This window comes from Manacus vitellinus, unplaced genomic scaffold, assembly GCF_001715985.3.
Source record: "Manacus vitellinus isolate BGI_N305 unplaced genomic scaffold, ASM171598v3 scaffold_2_pilon, whole genome shotgun sequence".
Classification (NCBI taxonomy): domain Eukaryota; kingdom Metazoa; phylum Chordata; class Aves; order Passeriformes; family Pipridae; genus Manacus; species Manacus vitellinus.
This window is the reverse complement of record NW_021940208.1, coordinates 48222240-48242289: the sequence shown is the minus strand read 5'-3', so window position 1 is coordinate 48242289 and position 20050 is coordinate 48222240. Positions and strand designations below refer to the sequence as shown.

Sequence of the window (20050 nt, the reverse complement as noted above, 5' to 3'; positions counted from 1 at the left end):
TTCTATATTCCCCTTCGCCTCAGACATTCACCACAATTATTTACCACTTTTCTCTTTTCTATTTTATGTTTGCTCTTTTACCCTACGCTGGACAATTCTCCATTCCCAGCTGGTGGTTCCCTTATTTCCCCCTCATTTCTACTCCTTGCTCTATCTGCTGCTTATGCTTTCCTCAGATGTTCCTTTTTCCACTCTTCTTTCTCTCAAATGGTCTACTACCTTGCTCTCTCCACATAGCAAGCAGGAACTCAGAGAACAGTTGACTTGACACGAAGACTGTTAATTTCATGTTACTGCTTTACATTTGAATGCACAGGGAAGATAAAAAGCGAACAGAGGTCAAAGGAAAGATTACAGGAATCTCTGCACTCAAGGATATGAGCTATCTGTCCATCAGACCTCTAGTGAATTAATAATCAGTTCCACTTGCTGCATAAGCATAATCATTTCTTTTATCTAAATAAATAAAAACAACATTCATAAATAAACTTTCCAGAACTTCATACTGGATTTTACATATGCCTTTGACAAGGTGGTGTCAGGTAAAAGGCTGGACTAAATCTCAGAGGTCTTTTTCAACTTGGCTGATTCTGTGAAATGAACACATTATGCAGCATCAGAAAATACATGACAAACATATGCTAAAATTTTAGAAAAAGGAAATCATACCATATCATGTCTACACACACAGTAGATACATTGAGAGGCATTGTTTCAATACCCTATTTCTGTTGTTCAAATTAAACAGAAAAGCAAAACAAAGTTTCTGAAAAAAGTATCATAAAATAAGAGAGATGAACTACTAACAACAGCCCATGCTCACAGGAAACAATTTGTGCCTCATCCTGATGAGCAGCAGTGCCTCTGTGCTTGACTGGCATCTCCAACTTTTGAGTATTGACAAATTCTCCAGTAACTACTGGACAAAACAAGAAGCACATCTTCTTCAGACAAATCTGGGTTGGACCCTTAACATGAATCGTCCCTGAACTACACTGGAAGACCGAGAGATAAAAATGCTACCTACTTAGATCCTTTCTGATTCATAAGTCTCAACAGAGGAGTCAGTTCCAGTCAGAACAATTTAGACTGTAAAGAACCTCAAGAGATCATTTAATCCAATACACAACTGAAAAAAGTGCTATCCTAGACTTTCATCTACTCCCGTTAATAACAATGGAGATATTTCAGTGGAGGAAAAAGATGGAGATTACATTCCCATGACCACATTTAATCTATCTTGACGCAGTCTTGACTTAGTCACACTTTTAGAATCTACCAATGAAGAGACTATATTATTTCTTATTTCAGTGTGCACAAGTTGTCACCAGCCAAAAACGTAATAAAGTGTTAAGGCAACAGGCATTTTCAGGGCACAGTATTGTTGCAAATATCCCAATTTGATTTATTCAACATTTATAATGAAGATACTGCTATTACAGGCACTATATGAGGCAGCCTTGGTTGCTTAAGTCCAATTTTGCTTAAGTCTGCTTTCTTTACAAATATTAGACTATTTTTTTTTAATTTAATTGATTTCCTTCATGATGTTGTCAGGCAGATCTAACCGGGAAGGACAGCTAAACCACGAATTCAAGGCCAGGTACTATCTGGTCCTAGAAAACAAGTCAATAAAGACTGTAGTCTGAGGACTTGTTCCCTGTAAGCTGAATGGAGCTAAAAAGCAATGGGGTAACTTATGGATATCCTGAAGTCACAGCAGTAGAAACTGAATGTTTGCTCATACAGCAAAGTCCTTGCATTTCACACTGCCAGCATGTCTCAACTCAGCCTGGATGAGTCACCCTCCTGGAGGGTCATTGTGCTACTTCAGTCCTGGATTCTCTAATGGGACCGCCATGAATGATATTATACGGTGGCATTTGCTCCAAGAGGACACTTGTCTTCTAAGAACTGGATAAAAACCACTGATTTCACGCAGGTCAGTAAGCAACTATCAAAACAGTAGTGACTAAAAGTCCTTACCAACTTTTGCCTGCTTTGAACTGGTGACACAGAAGTGATGGGAAAGACTCCATTCTCCATTAGCAGTCCCTAAGCTACCCACTGCATGGTCCTTGACCTGTTACCCAGTCACCCTATCCCATTCCCACCCTATGTGAGTGAACAAGGATCTTTGTTTATGGAAATTGCAATCCTTGGGAATTTAAATCTAAAATTCTCACAGTGTACATTATCAGTACAACTGACACTGACTTCAGCTGGTATTACTTAACTAAAATGCTTTGTAACTCAGAAGAGACTTATAACTTACAGGGAAAAAACACACAGTCTCTAAAACACAATACAAACATAAATGCTGCTTCCCAGGAAATCAGGAGGGCAAGAGGGCTGTGTTCTGAAATAGGAATCTGAAGCACACTATTCAGGAAGATTATGGTAATCTCTAGTTATGTACCAGCTTGCTATTCAAACATAAAACCAAGTAACTTCAAAACTAGATTAAAAACTATTTCGTGTCTTTTACTGCTAACAAAAACTCTGTTATGGAAAAGGTTCATGTAAGGCACTTTACATAAGATCAAGGTGGTTTAATATTGTGTTACATACCACCTAACATTTTAAAGTAAAATCATGCACAATCATTTTAGAAAAAAAGGAGTTCTGCACACATCAATGCAGTTTAGAACACTACAGACTGGACAGTTTCTACCAACTACACTATCAAGAATCATAGGTAAAAGATACTTTATTATCCACAAATTTTCCATTTCAACTGAACACTGAGAAGAAACTACCAGCTGTTTAAAACTACACAAAAATCCCGCTGGTTTTCAAATAGAAACCACTAGCCACTAAAACTAAAAATGTGTTCTGAAAATTCATCTACTTTTGAAATGTATGGTACATTTCATTTTGTGCTTTGCAGTACTTTAAAAAAGAAAACATTCCCTCCCTGTAGTCCATGTATTATCTCTTTCAATATATTTAATAGATTAAAAGCTTTTTTCAGATAGAAATACTACAGAGATATCAGAAGTGAAAACAAATTCATACATGTACACTAATAAAAAGACTATAAAAACCTCAAGAACACAAATTAGTACTTTTCTGGTGTAAAGTGTCACATCCTTTAAAGGCATTTATATATCTGTGGAACTGTTATTAGCTACATACACATCTGTGTAAAACACCTAAGGACAAATGATCAGGTTCCATCCCACATTATAGCACACAATAAAAAATGATGCTTCCCACACAATTGCAATAGTCTCATTAAATATAATACCTCTAAGCATCACTTGCTATTAATACAACTCAGTGTGAATCCAGAGCCTGTTTCTGTTAAAAACAACACCAACAAAAAACAAAACCAAAAAATCCCACCTCACATCAGTCAACTACAGTGGTATAAATTTCTCTGTCATATAAATTTACTCAGCTGTTATACAGCAGGGGATTACATCAGCACATTGTATTGCAATAGCCTAATGGCTCGAGTTGCACCAATATAAAACCCACTTTAGAGTTAGTAGTTCATTTACAATGGCCAATTCTACCATGTATCTAGCTACCCTGTGGTAGAAGGCTGTTCATTTTCCCCTAGATATATAAATCTTTCAAGTATGATACGGCATCTGTAGTATTCAGCAGCCAGCATTAAAGCCAAACCAAGTTTTACAGAAACTTTTACAGAAATTTTTACCTCTCTTATCCTGAGTTGTCCTTCCTATTTTCCATAAGGAAGACCTAAAGATTTTTCCCACACAAACCATGACCTCCCTCACTAAAACCTAGTAAGAATGAAAGGGTCAGGGCTGATTCACCCCTGCTGCTTGGAAAGGCTGGAAGAACAGCTACATCTCCTACGCAGTCAGCCAGCAAGAGCTGAAACACATGCTGACCAACAGTCTGCATCTGTATTTGCCCAAACCTAAACACTTACCTTGAAAATAACAAAAATATATACATACACAATTAAATACTGCATTGTGATATCTACTATCAATATACATAACTCCTATAAAATGGCAACTACTTTAAAGTTCTTACAGTACAGTGGCCTTTTTTCCCCTCTACGACATAATAAATCAATTATATGCTACCATTCTGTGAGAACTATGAGTTTAAGGAAATTATTTAAATATTTATCTCATAATATTCAAGGAAAAAATGGATGAAAAAATTGGCTCTTTACAGTTGATGTATCTTCTCAGCTTAATTAACACAAGCTTCTCCCATTTTAATTTGCACTTAAGAAGCAGGAACTTTACTCAATTTGCTAATTACTACATTTTCAAGCTGTTTTCTTGAAATAGATGACAGCCTACCACACTAGGAATCCAAATTTCTCTAGTTACCTCGAATTACGTAATTGTCCAAAGCCTCTTCCATTCTTTTCAGTGCTTCAGCTCTATTAGAGCCATAGGTAATCAGCTAAAGAAAAAAAAAAAGGTATTTACGTCACCTAGAAATTAAATGTTTGCCTCTAGAATCTGAATAGCATTTAAAAATGAAAATGATTTGCAGAACTTCTGCAGTCACAAAACCCTTTCTTGCACATTACTGTATCTGTGCTTCAGAGGCTCCCTGAAACATCAAGAAAAAACTAAGATATCTTAACCCATTCACTCAAAGAAGGCCAATCATTTTTCCTTCATACAAATTTAATCATTTAAACAAGCTCTCAGAAAAATCAGAGCAAAGGTTCAATATCCAAGTTTACTCTCCTGACTCATAATGCCTAACCAACTTCAAAAGATGTAATTTTTTTGACAACTGAACTCTGACTATGATGTCATATTTTAATTTTACCAATATGTTACTGATTCATAAGAACAAACACTAAGAGACACTATCAACCATTTCTTTCAATGCTTCTTTTTGGAAGCCAGAATTATTGACATTTTCATCCTGGTTAGACTATGTTAACAGAGATAGATTGGCAGCATCTAAATCAGGCAGTACTGGCTGATTTTTAAATCACAATCTTTTTAAGAGTTAGAAACTGCAAGACAAATAAATTACAGTGTCAAAAGGTAAAAAAAAATTATTTAGAAGTGATAGTAAATTTCTTCCACATTTCCCTTCACTTCTCTTATATTCCCTTGAGGCCTGTTATGCCTGGTACCTTCAAAATACTGATTTACCAATCCTTGAACATGCTCTCACTTAAAAGATTCATGTATAGAATTAGTGCTTCATACTTTCAGAATATTGAAAAACAATAATCAACTCACTTTTGAGATCATGGGATCATAATAAATGCTAATATCACTTCCTTGTTGTATTCCACTGTCAACACGTACCTTCAAAAATAAGAAGTAAAAATAATTACATATTGGTGTGAAAAAAAACATTTCAGCCCGAGGATCAAATCTACCCATCAGCCTTACAACAAACACCCACAAAGCTTATCAGGTACATTTTACCCTCTGGAAGAACTAAAATAATTATTTGTTTTTCAGAGAATCTGAGAGGAGGGAAGGGAAGCTTTTTCTTCCACCAGGAACATTTGAAAATTATTCTCTCCTTTAAGAGAAACTTGACTGCAATCTTCAGTCAATAGTCAAAATTCTCTTTTGTTCTCCAGAATGCACAGTAAACACACTAAATTTGATCTAACAATTTAGGTGGTGTTACACATTGGCTTCAACTCTGAACATGTCCAATTCCGATTTACTGCCTGGAATAAAACACAGTTGTAATTATTTTTCTGATTGGCATGAAGGATGACCCTTATAATCACACCCTTTCTGCATCTATATATAATCATATTCCTCACGTTCCACTACAGCTATTCCAAGGGCTTCAGTAGGAATAGAAGTAGAGAGCATTCAGCAGGAACTTTGGAGTTCTGCTTTATCAGCTCCATAGGAATACTGATCCTGTGGTTTTCATGTCTGTAACACTTTCCTTCTCTGCCTCACCCTCTCAACTGTAAAACATTTTTTTTCTGTTGCTGCTGTTCCCCTGAGGCTTTAATGTTTACACAGCTTTTTCCATGGCTTTGCTTTGTAAGGACACAGCCTCAATTAAAGCTCTGATTCTGCAATATTCATGGAAAAAAATAACACAAGTTCAAAAATTTCTTTTGAAGAGTCTGATTGCTGTTAACCAGCCAACAAGTGAGTTAGTATATTGCTGATTCTTGTTTTCATCTCTCAGTTTGATTTCATCACTGTAACAATGAGGTTAGCCATATAAAACTTTTCAAATGAGCCATTTCTGGGGAATAAATATTTATTAAATTGTTGATTCTGGAATTTGAAATATTTTTTAAAAAATAATCAAAATAACTCGAGAGTGATAAACGCATTCTGGGGATCATCAGGATGGAGGGCTCTAATCAAAGCTGTTGAAGCAGCAGGGCTCCGATACACCACATTGTAAAGGGGGTGGGAAAGAGGGTCCTGGAATCTCACTTAAATCTTCACCTGTGGGAAGGAACCTTTGTAATAAACAGCAGCTCATCTGTCTGCAGCAAGGCAGAAAAAGGTCAATGTAACGGCTGTTAGGCCTTTAATATTTTAATTTAGGCAATTATCAAGGGACCACATGTAGAACCTCTTGTCTACAGAATCCACATGAGGGCATGATGATGACTTTATTATCCAAGTGACATAAAAAGATACCCTAGCAGGTGTACTCACTTTCTTCAGTAAGAAACACTGTCTGACTAGTTTTTAGGACATTATCTTTACTTTACAAATAAATCTGCTTATTAATAAATTTATATTTATATATTTATGCTTACATATTTATATATAATTTCTTCTTTATTTGTGTTTGTTTAGCATATTTATTCATATATAAGGCAGTATTGCTTCTCTACCACTTTAATCACATCTTATCTGAAAGTGCTTTATCTATGCTTAACTGGGCTCCCTGCTACCTACATGAGGTACATTTAACATTAGCTACTGACAAGAAGGTAGCTCAGACATATCAATATTACAGAAAAAACATGCAGTGTATGTCTTAGCTTCATTTCTTCACACTTTTCCCTATGTACAATATCCTAAAAAAGTTTAACATTTTTTATAAACTATTGCATAATTTCCTTTTAAAAAAAATCTGGAGTCCCCTGTAGAAGTTTAATTTTCATAAAATAAATTCAAGATGACTGAAAAAATGACAGCAGAAAAGCAATACATTTATACCATCTTCAGTTCTCCCTGTGGTGCTTACATTTTCAGAGGCTGGTAACAGTAGGTGATTTTATAAACTATATGGTGTGACAGAACTTAATGAATATTGGATGAAAAAGAAACCCTAATTCAACAGATACTCATCGTAATGTGTTGAACTTGATAAACAACAGCAATATTTACCAGACCTCCAGCATTTACTTCTGCTTAACATACTTCCTTTCTTTTAGCCACTATTTAAAATATCAAGGAAAGGCTAGGGTTCAAGATCCTGCTCTATCCTAGAGCTCATTCCTATTACAGGCCCAACACTTTGCTGTTGTATTATCCTTATGTGTTATTACAGTAGGACAACAGTAAAATGAAAGATAAAAAATGCTTAAGAGGTTAAAAAAAACGAAAGCACAATCTATGTCTCAGCCCTACAATGAACTACTAGTACATCAAATTCAAGTTAGGAATACCTACAGATTCTAGTACTTCTCAATTCTTTGCTATATCTAAGAACTTTTTCTTTCTGGTAAGAGCCATTAAAATACCAGACTGCTTATCACACTGGCAAAGAGCAATGCTGGAGCTCTCCAGATATGGCAGTACATGTTGTGCAGGAGCACTGAACATCAAAGATTACTATCACGGTACAGGGGTTTGTTTGTGGTCACTTATCTTAAGCTTTATTATCAAAGACAAAAAACGTTTGGTATTTATGAGTACCATGTTCTGAGGAAATTACAGACTACATAACAAAAATAGCCAGCGTATTCCTCTCTATGGCTGAGGAACAGCCCTCACCAGCCACGTACGTACACCAATTCTACCAGCATGAGCAGCTGACACATAGGCACAGGTAGACAATCAGAGCTAACTGGAGACACAGAAGAAATGAATTGCAAATACATTTGGCAATACACTATTTATAAACTGAACTCACTGTGACACACTACAAGTCTCTGCTAACTTTTCTTAAGATAAATTGTTGACAATTCTAAAATCTAAAATGTGGAAAGTAAACACTGTGGTACAATGGGCCTGAAACACTGAACCTTTTTAGTCATATTAATTTTGTTCTTAGCAGCATGACATTCTCAGGAGAGAAATTAGTTTCACAGTGGCAGAAATATATGTATTAACACACCAATTCATGAGCGTCTACATAAAAATAGTTGTTCTATTTTTAATACGACAGTAGAAGAGGAAGAGAACAGCCTATACACTCCATATGAGCTCCTCAAACCATTGCTCTGAAGCCTCCAGTGTAATTAAAATCTTTTTCTCTGGTACCACGATGGACCACGTGAAGCAATCAGGCATCTCCCACCCTTCATTTTCAATTCACCTCTCCCCCTAAGCACAACTCCCAGCCCACCCCGTCTACCTGACAAGTGACAGCCCAATCTGATTAAATGCTTGCAAGGGAGGGGACTCATGGGCCTCCATGACAGGCCAAAAGTGATCACCATGGAGATACATAATTACAGCTGTCAACGCATCTACTGTCCTGCTGGCATCAATTTGATTGCTCCCAGCAATAATGATAGACAAAGCTTAGTGTGCACTCTCCTACACCCAATCACTTTATCTATTCCGTGGTCCATTTAGCTGACATGCAACATTCACACAAGCAAATAACAGCAGTAAGCAGAACATTTAAGGCATTTTAATTGTTTTTTCTTTGTATGGATGGCTTACAAGCGCAAATGTTATTACATAAAACTCCTGCTGCAGCATTAATTGAAGAAAGATTTGGTGGGACAAAGACTGTAGGGGGTATAGTTTGTCCATTATCACTTGTACTTTCAACAGGTCTCACGTTTGGAAAATTGCAAATTGCAAAAACTTGCAAGGCCAAATGTTTGACATCCTGTTAGCTATTACAACATGGTGAAAACTTCTAACAACCACTGGAGTATTCATTATAAATTCTTATTAAATACACTCTTTATTTCATTAAAAAGAAGTTTGGATACATCCAATGATACCTTTTTCCCTCATCTCCTCCTTAAGAGTATATAATGGCTTTTAGATCTTCACAATTTTTTTCTGCTTTCGGACTTTGAACACAGCATGAAGCCTTAAAGACCAGAAAGGGTCAGGTCCCTTTGGAAAGTACATGGGCAAAAACAATTCAGAAAGCAAAATAAATCATATATCCAATAACATCTCCACATTTACGATTCCTCCTGTAATCTTTCACTATTTTCCGTGCAAGCAATCAGACTGAATAATTGTATTCACAGATGGTACAGTCTCATCATTCCACTAACTGACAGTGTCATGTATATGTGCACTTAGACTACCTTGATTTTACAGAAAGGCCTTTAAACACAGCAGAAAACATTGTTTGTTAAACAGTTATTCCATATAGTTAGACTATATACTGAAACACGTAATAACCACTGCAAGAAACTCATCTCTAACATCTACAAAGCTAAACAAAAAGCACTGGCAGTTTCTCACCAGTGTCCCCAGTTCTCTATGCTTAAAGAGCTGACTCAATATTTCACTGTCCTTTCCAATGGTCACAGTATTTTTACTAAAGTTGCGTTTGAAAAACTTAGGTTGAAAGTTATAGAACAAATTATTTCAACACTTAATTGCACAAATCGGTTTTTCTATGTCCTATCCCCTCTCTGGCAAAAAGCTGGAAAATGGGCCTGATTTACAAAGCCGCTGAGTATTTATAGTCTCTGCCTATTAGAGAGAAACTCAGCACCTCCGAAAACCAGAAAGGAGTTACTTACACTTGGCACATGCAATGGTTCCTGATACTGAGACAGTTTACCAATGGATGGCAGACCAAAAGATTTGTAGGGGTCCTGAAATAAAATTCAACAGGAGAAAGCATTAAGCTTTTACAGATGTGGAGCAGATAATGTTAAAAAGCTTGAAGTCTAACAAAAACTGCTATTGGAATGACTTTGTTTTCTTCCCCAGAATTACTTGTGTTGAAAAATATTTCTTCATCCATCTGCCCCTGCAACTCCAAACAGAAATGGAAGCATATAAATTCTCTTGCATCAGTCAAAAAGCATGAAAGAAGTGCTCTGCATACAGTTACAGTACACCACTAAAACAAAAGATGAAAAGATGACATTTTCATTAGCTACATTGTGCCTTGGAAGAAGGATGGGGAAGTATTCAGAATGGTGGGACTGAGAAGAAATAAGAAAAATATTTCAGAGATAAAAAGGGACATTAGAAATTCAATAATCTTAAGAAATCAAACCATTCTTTATGTCTTTGGAAATCTCCTACATAATGCAACATCAATATAAACTTAATAGGACAGCAAAAAAACATATGGCCTACAGAATTACCAAATTCATGGCAACATAGTTGGATTCATTACTTCTATAGGTGAGGGGATCCAGGCTGAACAAAAAAAAAAAAAAGACCCAATCATCAGTTACTCCAGGGTAAAGCCTACTAATACTCAGAATAGCTTCCATGTCAATCACAGGGCAAATATTTATTCTTTATCAAAATAGTTTGCACTTGTAATCACTAGAGTAAGTTGAAGATTATGGGTATGTCACAAAGGGGGGGAGGGGAAAAGTAAAATAAGATGCTCTAGGTCAGAGAAGTCACAATAGTTAAGCAAAGGAAGAAACATCTGAAGATGCTGAATTATTTTTAAAAAGCAGAGTTACCTAAAACATTCCTGAAACAAAATTAAGAAAGCTAGGCATTATTTTCCAGGCCCTATCCCTGGCAGCGTTCAAGGCCAGGTTGGGTGTGGTTTTGAGCAACCTGGTCTAGTACAAAGTGTCCTTGCTCAAAGCAAGAGGGGTGGAACTAGATGACCTTTAAGGTCCCTCCTAACCTAAATGAGTCTGTAATTCTATGATTTTTTTACTTAAGAAATCTTGATTTTCATATATAAAAAATGACAGTAAAAAGACATTACCTTGAAATATCCTAAACGTGACTGAAAATGGGTTTTAAATTTTTGTAAGCTTATTGAAGGTGAGATAGAGTCACATCATAATTATAAAGTTATTGTTTTGGAATGTACTTTGAAAGTCTGTCCTATAACCTGTAGTTTCAGAAGACAAGTAACTTGCTTTTCAACCTTTCAAAAAGTTTTAGTAAAACAACAAAAATTCTGTAAGACATTGAATTTCAACTGTCTTTTTAAGTCAACAAGTTTCAGATTTCAGTCAGAAGATTTCACAAACCTGGAAACAGTAGTTAACCGTACAAAATAACTCCAGCAATGCATCATTGAATGTGAACAGAACAGATAGGTTTACTTCTAATGATATTTGCTCAATTACCTCTTTTACCATCGTTAATTTGGATTTTCAGGAAAAAAGCTATGTTGAAATACACATCGTATTTTTATTGAAAAAATAAGAACTCTACAATTCTACAAAACCTCACTAACCATTTGTGTTACATGCTCTAAATCATGACTTTCATATGATATTCCTTGACTTCACCTTGGCATCTATCCACACCTGGGTATTATTACGCCACAATTCAACCACCTACCCTCCTCCCCATTACCACTCATTTACCTCAGCATAAACTCGACATTCAACCGCCCAGCCGTTGATGGGAATATCAGCCTGTTTGTGCCTGAGAGGGTAACCCTTAGCAACACGGATCATTTCTTGGACTAAGTCCAGGCCGGTAATGCATTCTGTGACGGGATGTTCAACCTGCAAGGTCAAGAACTGTCAGTCAATAGGTAACAAAAAAACAGCAACAACAAAAAAAATGCCTCTCTGTAAACAAACACAGATAAACAAGAAATTTGACCAGCCAAAGAGCAGACAAAGAGTATGTTTATGTTTTGTTCTTTTTCTCAAAGAAAATTCTGCTTAAACTCTGGCAACCACCATCTCTGCAGGGGCAGGGGAAAAAAAAAAAGAAAAAAAACTTAGCAGACTACAATAACTAAGAGCAGCATACAGAAGGAAAACTAGAAAGGTCACCTAGAAGGATTCGGGGGTTTGCAGGGGTTTGGGTTGGGGATTTTTTTTCATTTATTTTACAAATTCAAATGCACCTGGTGATGATGAGTTAATGTTTCTTTGTTTGGAAGCTTTTCCCATTTAATTTTGTTTCGAAGAGCCTCACACTGTATTTTAACTGAAAATCTCAAAGTAGCTAATAATCAACACATTCTGCTACACTTAACATGGCACAAACAGGAGCCACTTACTAGCCTACCCTAAATCTCACCCATTCGCCTGCTTTCACTAACCTGTCCTGACAAGCAACCAGATTAGCGTAATCTTGCATCAGCGCAGTGTAGCAGAAATGAGCAGATGGATCCTTCAATTTTTTCCCCCTCCAGACTTATCTGTTTAGTGCTTAGCATGCACAATAGCTGGGCTGGACCAGCAGAGTCACTCTGCGCTCTCAGCAAATTGCCGCTAACGGCTTTGGATGATGCTGCCCTGGGAATACCCGTCGTTCACACTCACCCAGGATGTGCGTACAAGCATGCTCACATGTGTGCACATATGCACAGACACACACATTTCTTCCTTCAAATGGGAACAGAAATTAATACCTTGATTAACTTTAAAAAAACATTTAACTAGGCATAGGACAGAAAAAAGCACCCGAAGAGAGGAGAGCGCATCCTATAGATCAAGTAAGAGGTAGGCAAGCTAAAAGCACGTTCTTCACACAGACACAGCTGTAAGACTTTCCATACAGAAATTATGACAGAACTGCCATTTTTATTATAAAATGCTCGTGCTCCAAGGACCAAAATACCTTAAGAAAACGCACTTCACTAATCTTTCTCTGTCATGAGATGTCATACTATGTAGCTTTTCTGACTGAAAAGGTCATTGACCAAAAAACTTTGTTCTTTCTTCCTTCAAGTATATGAGTATTAAGGAAAACATTTAGTCATTATAATAATATTGTGGCTTATCAGAACAAGTAGATGCTTTGGTCTTTAAGGAAAAAAAAGCTTTGTAAAAATAAACAGATGGCATCCATAATTAGCCCTGTGTGTGCTGCGAGTTTGCTTAGAGTTTCAACAACATTTTAAGACGTTTTGACATAATTTTAATGACAAATCATCACTGAAACAAGCACCTATTCTTTGAAGGACAAAAGTGACATTGAAATGGAAATCTGATTATACAGTTTAAGGATATACCTTTGGGATTCAATCTTGATTCTACCTAACACATGATACTCTCCAGCATGTCAAGCTTAATAACAGTATTTTGAGAATCTATGAAACATCTCAGTGTCTATCCTGCAGTGTTAAATTGAAGCAATTCAATTTCTATTAAGACTTGAAGTTTCTATTAAAACTCCCCAAGTTTTAATAGAAAGTTACTTATCACACATTCATATTTGGACAACTAAACTTACTTTCTTATTTTGGAACCTAAGTTTTAAAAAGTTATCTTTGAGTTAAGAAGAGGTTTGAAATTTTAACATTCCAGATAATTAAAATAGTTTTTATTTTTCCAAAGACTTTTGCATTATTTAGTTATACTGTCATTTTTCTTGGATAGCAATTGGCATTCCAGACTCAATAGCTTCATTGTTGTTTTCAGTTTTATTGTTGATGATCAAAATAAGATGGAATGTTTCTGGAAAGAAAAATATTTTTGTTGTTTGGTTCTTACGACTCACAAACATTTATTTAATCCATTCTTCAATACGGATCTTTGACTTGGTCAATATTTTCTTCTATTTCTTCAAAATACTCCCTTTGTGTCTCCACACAAAACAGCATTCAGAAAACATGTATAGGAAAATTTTTTGAGGGTTTGTTTTTTGTTTGTTTTGTTTTGGGTTTTCTTTAGGGGTGGGGAGAAGTTGTTCTGCTTTCTTTTAGGACTGTGTTTCAACTAGCACTGTTTAGGTGTAATGTAGGCAATTCCAATCATATCACTAATTTGGAGGTACCAAATACATTTTAAATATGTTTTAGTATTCATTAAGACCACCAGATGACCAAAATGGGGTAGAAAAGAACTTTAACCTTGAAATCCTAGTTGACTTATTTGTAACTTTAACCTTCCAGTGAGATGCACAACTCCAACTGCACTTCTTTCAGCATTTGCAGCCTACTTTCGGCAAGGGGACAGCACGAGTTACTGATCAGCAATAACTCTCAATTAATCAGCTGTCAAAAGTAACACCTTTACTATCAGTTCCTTTACTTAGACCAAATCTGGTCATAAACAATTTATACCAAGTCATCATTTCAATGCACTTAAGAACCATACATACCTCTTTAAAGTCTTACTCCCCACTTTCTGTGACACAAACACACACGCATCATCACTTCTTCTGTAAATTGTCACTTATATTCCTGCTTTCAAGTCCACAAAGCTATACCTGCTATGGCCAGCAATAGCTATACACAGTAAAGTGAAAGCACTGCCCCTTCATGGACCTGCTGGATCTGCTCTTCTTCAGACATCTCACAGCAACCAGATTTCCTGTGAGCATTGCAAGTGTCTTTGCTTCAGTAACCTCTTCCCATATATACAGTAAGAGACACTAGTGGCAAAGCCTATCAGAAAATAATACCTAAGTGCCAGTTTAAACATGGTGAAGCAGGTATAAAAGATAAGGGAAAAACCTACCAATGTCACAGTCCAATTAGCATCCATCACCAGAACAGTATGGAAAGGCTGCTAATTCTCCTCCTGTTCTGTGACTGACAGCAGTCTTAAAGCTCTACCACAGTAGGGTTCATCCACAGCTACAAAAAACAGTCATGCAGTTTTTATGGACAGTTGGAGCTAAAAGTTAAACTAGCGATGACTGCTCCCCTTATATTCAGGGGAATAATTTCAGGACACATTTTTCTCAAGACTATCAAGGTACTCAGATCTAATAGCAAACACTTCTGGACACTCTCACAGACTGCTCTTGTCCCTCTGTGTATAAGGCATCAAGTTACTCACACACCAGTTGGAGCATTCAAGCACATCACATCAGCCAAGAAAATCTAAATTTCAGTAGACTTAAAACTATAGCCTATGTCACCCCTACTACTGTAAGTCCCTAGATGGTGTCATATACCCCTTTACATTCAGATAAATAATCTCAAAACTAACTTTCAACATACACCTCAGGTTCCAGGAAATGTGATTCACCTGGAGTCCCACAGGCTTTGCTGCTGCAGCCAAATCCAGTATCAATTGACCCAAACACACCAACTTACAGATGCTTCTCAACCCCCTGTATTTCAGTAAGCCTGGTTTCTATTTCGGAGAACTGAACAGCAGAAGTGCACACATGTTCTGCTCTTCAGGCATGCGGGCTTCCTCACTACTGTGAGCAGGAACACTCTGGGGCCACATCTTTCTGCAAAACAGTTCACATGTATATGGGGTTCAGCAGCACAGTAAAAAACAGCTTTTCATAAAGGCTGCTGAAGAACAGACAATGGTTGGATTAATGCACAGAATGAATGAAAAGCACATAGGAATATTTAACAGGCAAACTCCTATGTTGTCCTTGTCTATAGACACAGTATATAACAACATGTGCTGTTTGTTTTCTGATTTATTATTATGTGATCAAACAACTCAAGGCAACCAGAACTACAAAAATTTCCACCAGCTAAGATGCTTGGGTTTCCCAAGTAAGATGTAGAAAAAAGAACTAATACACAAACATTTGGTACCAACTAATTTTTTAATCACAACATTAATTCCAAAAAAATGTTTAATCTACTTCCTCATAGGAAGTTATCAAAGTTATATTCCAATAATCATTGACACTGTTTTTTCAATTTTTCTTTGCAAGGATCTGTTTCTACATTGTATGGGACAGATGCAGCTTTCATAGCCTATGAATTCTGAATCTGCCTTTTCTGTGTTTTAAATGAATAGCACACACTTGAGGTCAACAAGTAAATTAGCTCACAATTCCAATATAACTTTCTCAATTAACATCTTGCACTTCAAAAAAAATTTCTTGCAATTCAGTAATTCTACACAATTTCCTTTCCGCTACATACTCCATGTAAAAAAATAAAGAAACTTTCATACACAAAACTTATACTTTCTTTCCCAAAAATGCAATTCTTGCTTTTACTGTATTTAGCAGCAGTACTGAATCCTACAAGAACTGCAGCTGTTCTTGGTTTTGCTTTACATCAAATTCACCAAAGCAAAGAAACTAATGTACTCTTTGAAGAATTACTTTTTGCTTCTTTACTTATTAAAAATGGAAGGGAGTCTCCTCTTTATCTACTTTTTTTGATAGTATTTTATGATAGTTACGTGGCAGTGTTGTCTCTAAGATATCACTCCATGCCCTGGCAGCACTGTTAATGGCATCTTTCAGATTCAATGACTTACACAAACAATGTTGTTCTCTTCTGTCAACAACAATTAGCAATGCTTTTCTGTAGTTCTTTTGGGGAGCCAGAAAAGCAGACAACCAGTAGCTACATAATGGAAGTTGCATTAGGAGGCAAGAACGTGGCAAAAATCTGGTTAACTGTTGTCGGCTGACCCTCTTGTGCGAAACAGTGTTGTTTGGCAGCAAAATCACCTTTTCTTTCGGTTCTAAAAATGGCCATGAACAGCTGGTATAAACTGTGTGCAGAATGGATTCTGGTGGGCTTAGGAGATTGGTAATGGGATAAGAGACCTTTCACCTTTAGGTCAGTAGTTCAAATTCAGCCCAGGTTAGCAGCAATTGAAAGTCTTTACCATCTGACACCGTTCGTTAGCCTATTTAAAATGACTGAAGAAGCTAAGTGTCACAGTAAAACAAGATAACAGTATCCAGAAATATGAAGAGTCTCAGCAAACAGCACAAAGAGTTGCTCGAGACTTTACTTCAAAATCCCACCATTCAGACTTCGTAGAAATCTACTCCTCTAACTCCTGACAGCCCCTTTCACTGCTCCCATACTCCTGCTCACCTATCACAATTCATCCTGCAGGCAGCGACACACACCAAGACAGTTCCCCGTCCCCATGGGTCTGCCATGGATACCGAAGTCACTACCTCTCTGTGGTTTTAGCTGGCAGTCCAGACTCAGCTCATTCCTTTGCTATTTGTATTTTGCTGCTAACTGTTTACATAGTGTAGCTGCAATATCTTCCAGCACTTCTCTCCACTGACCAAACGTTCAGCAGGTGGCTCTTGACATGCAACAGATTACAGATACCATTAAGAAGGTGTAGAACCAGGAGTTTATAAGCAGTGGAGCTCCAAACAATCAGCAACAGGATTTCTATGTATTTTTAGACCTTTGCCAACCATGCTTTTTATACTCTCATGAGTGGACAAACAGGAAATAGAAAGAGACATGTTGTACATAAAAATCCTCCCGTCTTTTAGACTAGGCACAGCCAGTTTTGTGCAAAGACAAAGCTCTAGAATATATAATTTTCCAGGGGTCAGTAAAATCTGCTGAAACCCCTGAAAGTGGTAAACAAAAATTTTAACACTGGGTAATGTTTTATGGGTGTATGGAAGATTATTTACCTTCACTTTATGCTTAGAATCAAGCTTACTTTAAAAGAACTTAAAAACATTTACATAAAATATATACTCTCACAATAACTAACTAAACTAAAAACACAGATATGCCATTTGCGTTCAATAAGTCTCTTACAAACACGTCAGACTATTCTGCAAAATTAATTTTTATTCCCTAAAAAGTTATTACAAAAATATGCAAACTGTCACATGAAGAGAAAACACTGCTACTCAAATTACCATATTTCTCAACTCCAGTCTATGCAAATGATCTTTGCAATTACATTAAGGAAATTCAGACACGTTTTGAGGAGGAAGGGAGTACTCACTTGTTATTTAAACTGCACAACTCATGGGGGAGGCAGAAAGTTGGGCAAAGACCTGAGACACAAACATCCAAACTGTAAGTACTCTGGTCACACCACTCACGGTATGTTTTTTCAATTATTCTTTAGCTAACAAGGGATGTTTCTCTTTTCAAGGTACTACAAACATCCAGAATATGGGATATTTTCCCTTTGCTGTCACAAACTGATTCACATGCAGGAAGCTTAGCCACACCATACACACATGTATTAACAGGTATCCTTTAAGTACAGACCATACACTCTCTTCCTATAGATTCCAAGAGTAACATCTCTAACCTTCCAGTAAAGAGCAGAAGACATTTTTCTAGTGAAAGTCAGCACTTCTGATAGTAACTTGATGAAAAGAATTTGACACAACTTGGAAGCTAGAAAGGCTATCAATCTAAGGGGTCAGAAAATTTTTATTTATTGCAAAGCTCATTTAGTTGTTTTGGACTATGACTGCCCTTGATGAGGCTGATGACAAATGGGCAACAAAACACACCACAGTGTGAGCAGCTATAAAAAAATTCATATATTCAATATCTGGTCTGCCTCAATTTTAACAGTGAACAGTGGTTTTCTGCCTAAAAACCACTCTAAAAGTGCCCTAAATGACAGCATACAGAAGTTCTCTGGTAGTTGCTAGGGCAGACATCCCTGTACTCTCTTATGAAAAGAAAGAATAACTAGTTTTGCTATGCAATTATCCAATCTCATGTCTCGTACTTATCAGCTAGCATCTGAAAGATGACAGAAAAGCAGAAGCAATAAAAAGAACATTGCCAACAGCAAAGAATAAGTCTTTCTAGCTGAATCACTTAGAGGGAGTAAAACATCTGTAACAAATTTGTGTAGCATACAAGAGACACAATGGAGCTGATTCACCAAATTTTTTCGTTTTCCAATCTCGTATAGTATTGCAACAACACTTAAAACAAAAATTAAATAAAATATAAACTTCATGCAAAGTGCTGTTTATGCCTTTTTTTGCACTACCATATAACAGAAAAGGTATATTCCCAAAGAGTTCCCAAAAAGACAGCCAAGTAACAGTACAACTCTTGGTTACTGCAAAATAATTTACCAAAACACTGAAAGATACACCAAAGGGAGAGAGGGGAGAAATCAGCAGGCAATGCAAAGTACTGGCCACAGATTAGTTAGCAAGTATATTTTGAAGTATGTATCTCAAGTAAAAATTCTACAGTGATCTGATCAGAGATTGCTGAAACATTAAAGCAGACAGAAAATCGCATAATTTAGTTAGACATATTCTGATGATGCTGACAGGTAGCTAATGTCTAATGCACACTGACAAAGACCTTAAGAGCAGCATTTATGGATCAGACACTCATCATTTTAGAAAGTTCTTCCAGCTGTGGAGTGCTCAGCAATAACAAGGCAAGTCAGTCTGTTAGCCACTGATCACCGGAGATGCAAAAGGAAAATAAAGACTAAAGCAATACAGGAACATCCAGACACTATCCTGGTTCTGAATTTAAATCTGTACAAGCTTCATTAGAGTTTCTATGTTTGGTTCTTAATAGAAGGGAGCAAGTATGATGTTAGTTGTGTAACTTAGCTGAATAGAAAGTAAAGCCTGAGACCTGGGAGAAGAGACAGATCAATCAGGTAAGATTGGGGTGGGGGGGAAGAACCAGAAAATTACTACCCTCCAGACTCAAGTTGAAATGCTAATTAGAGACAATGCACAGTCAAGATAGAGGAATTACAGAACATCTAAACAAGTAGTCTAATTTAAGATTAGTAAATTTCTTTAAGAGTTTGAAAGAATAAGTTTGCTATTATAGGGGACTGCCAAACTGCTTAGGCTACATTTCAAAAGGAGTCTTCAAAGATGAAATTGTGAAAGCTTTCTTACTACATATGTGGAGACATCTACAACTAAGCAAGTTAGAGGGCATTGCAGGGGGAAGACACCACAAAACCAGCAAAGATAACATTAAAAACAAATCCCAAAAAGGAGACCAAGGATATTCCATCACTAGTTCCATTTAGAAATTAATGGACAATAATATACTACAGCAAGGAAATGGTTTTGAAGTTCTAGTGGGTTATGCAGAAAACCATAAATTAATTTTCTTCTGTGTAAACAAGACCATGGAGTTATTAAAAAACATTGGCTCA

At 36.6% G+C, this 20050-nt stretch overlaps 1 protein-coding gene across 1 annotated transcript in view; it reads right to left on the bottom strand.

Moving 5' to 3' along the window:
• The window catches only part of PCCA (propionyl-CoA carboxylase subunit alpha), a 270550-nt gene that overhangs the window by 148221 nt on the left and 102279 nt on the right, over nucleotides 1-20050 (bottom strand). Inside the window, exons 12-15 of the mRNA XM_029960846.1 lie at nucleotides 11633-11776; nucleotides 9854-9928; nucleotides 5202-5270; nucleotides 4323-4398 (exon numbers count right to left, since the gene is read on the bottom strand). Coding sequence (XP_029816706.1) covers nucleotides 4323-4398; nucleotides 5202-5270; nucleotides 9854-9928; nucleotides 11633-11776 — 364 coding nt within the window. The remainder of the gene's footprint in view (nucleotides 1-4322; nucleotides 4399-5201; nucleotides 5271-9853; nucleotides 9929-11632; nucleotides 11777-20050) is intronic.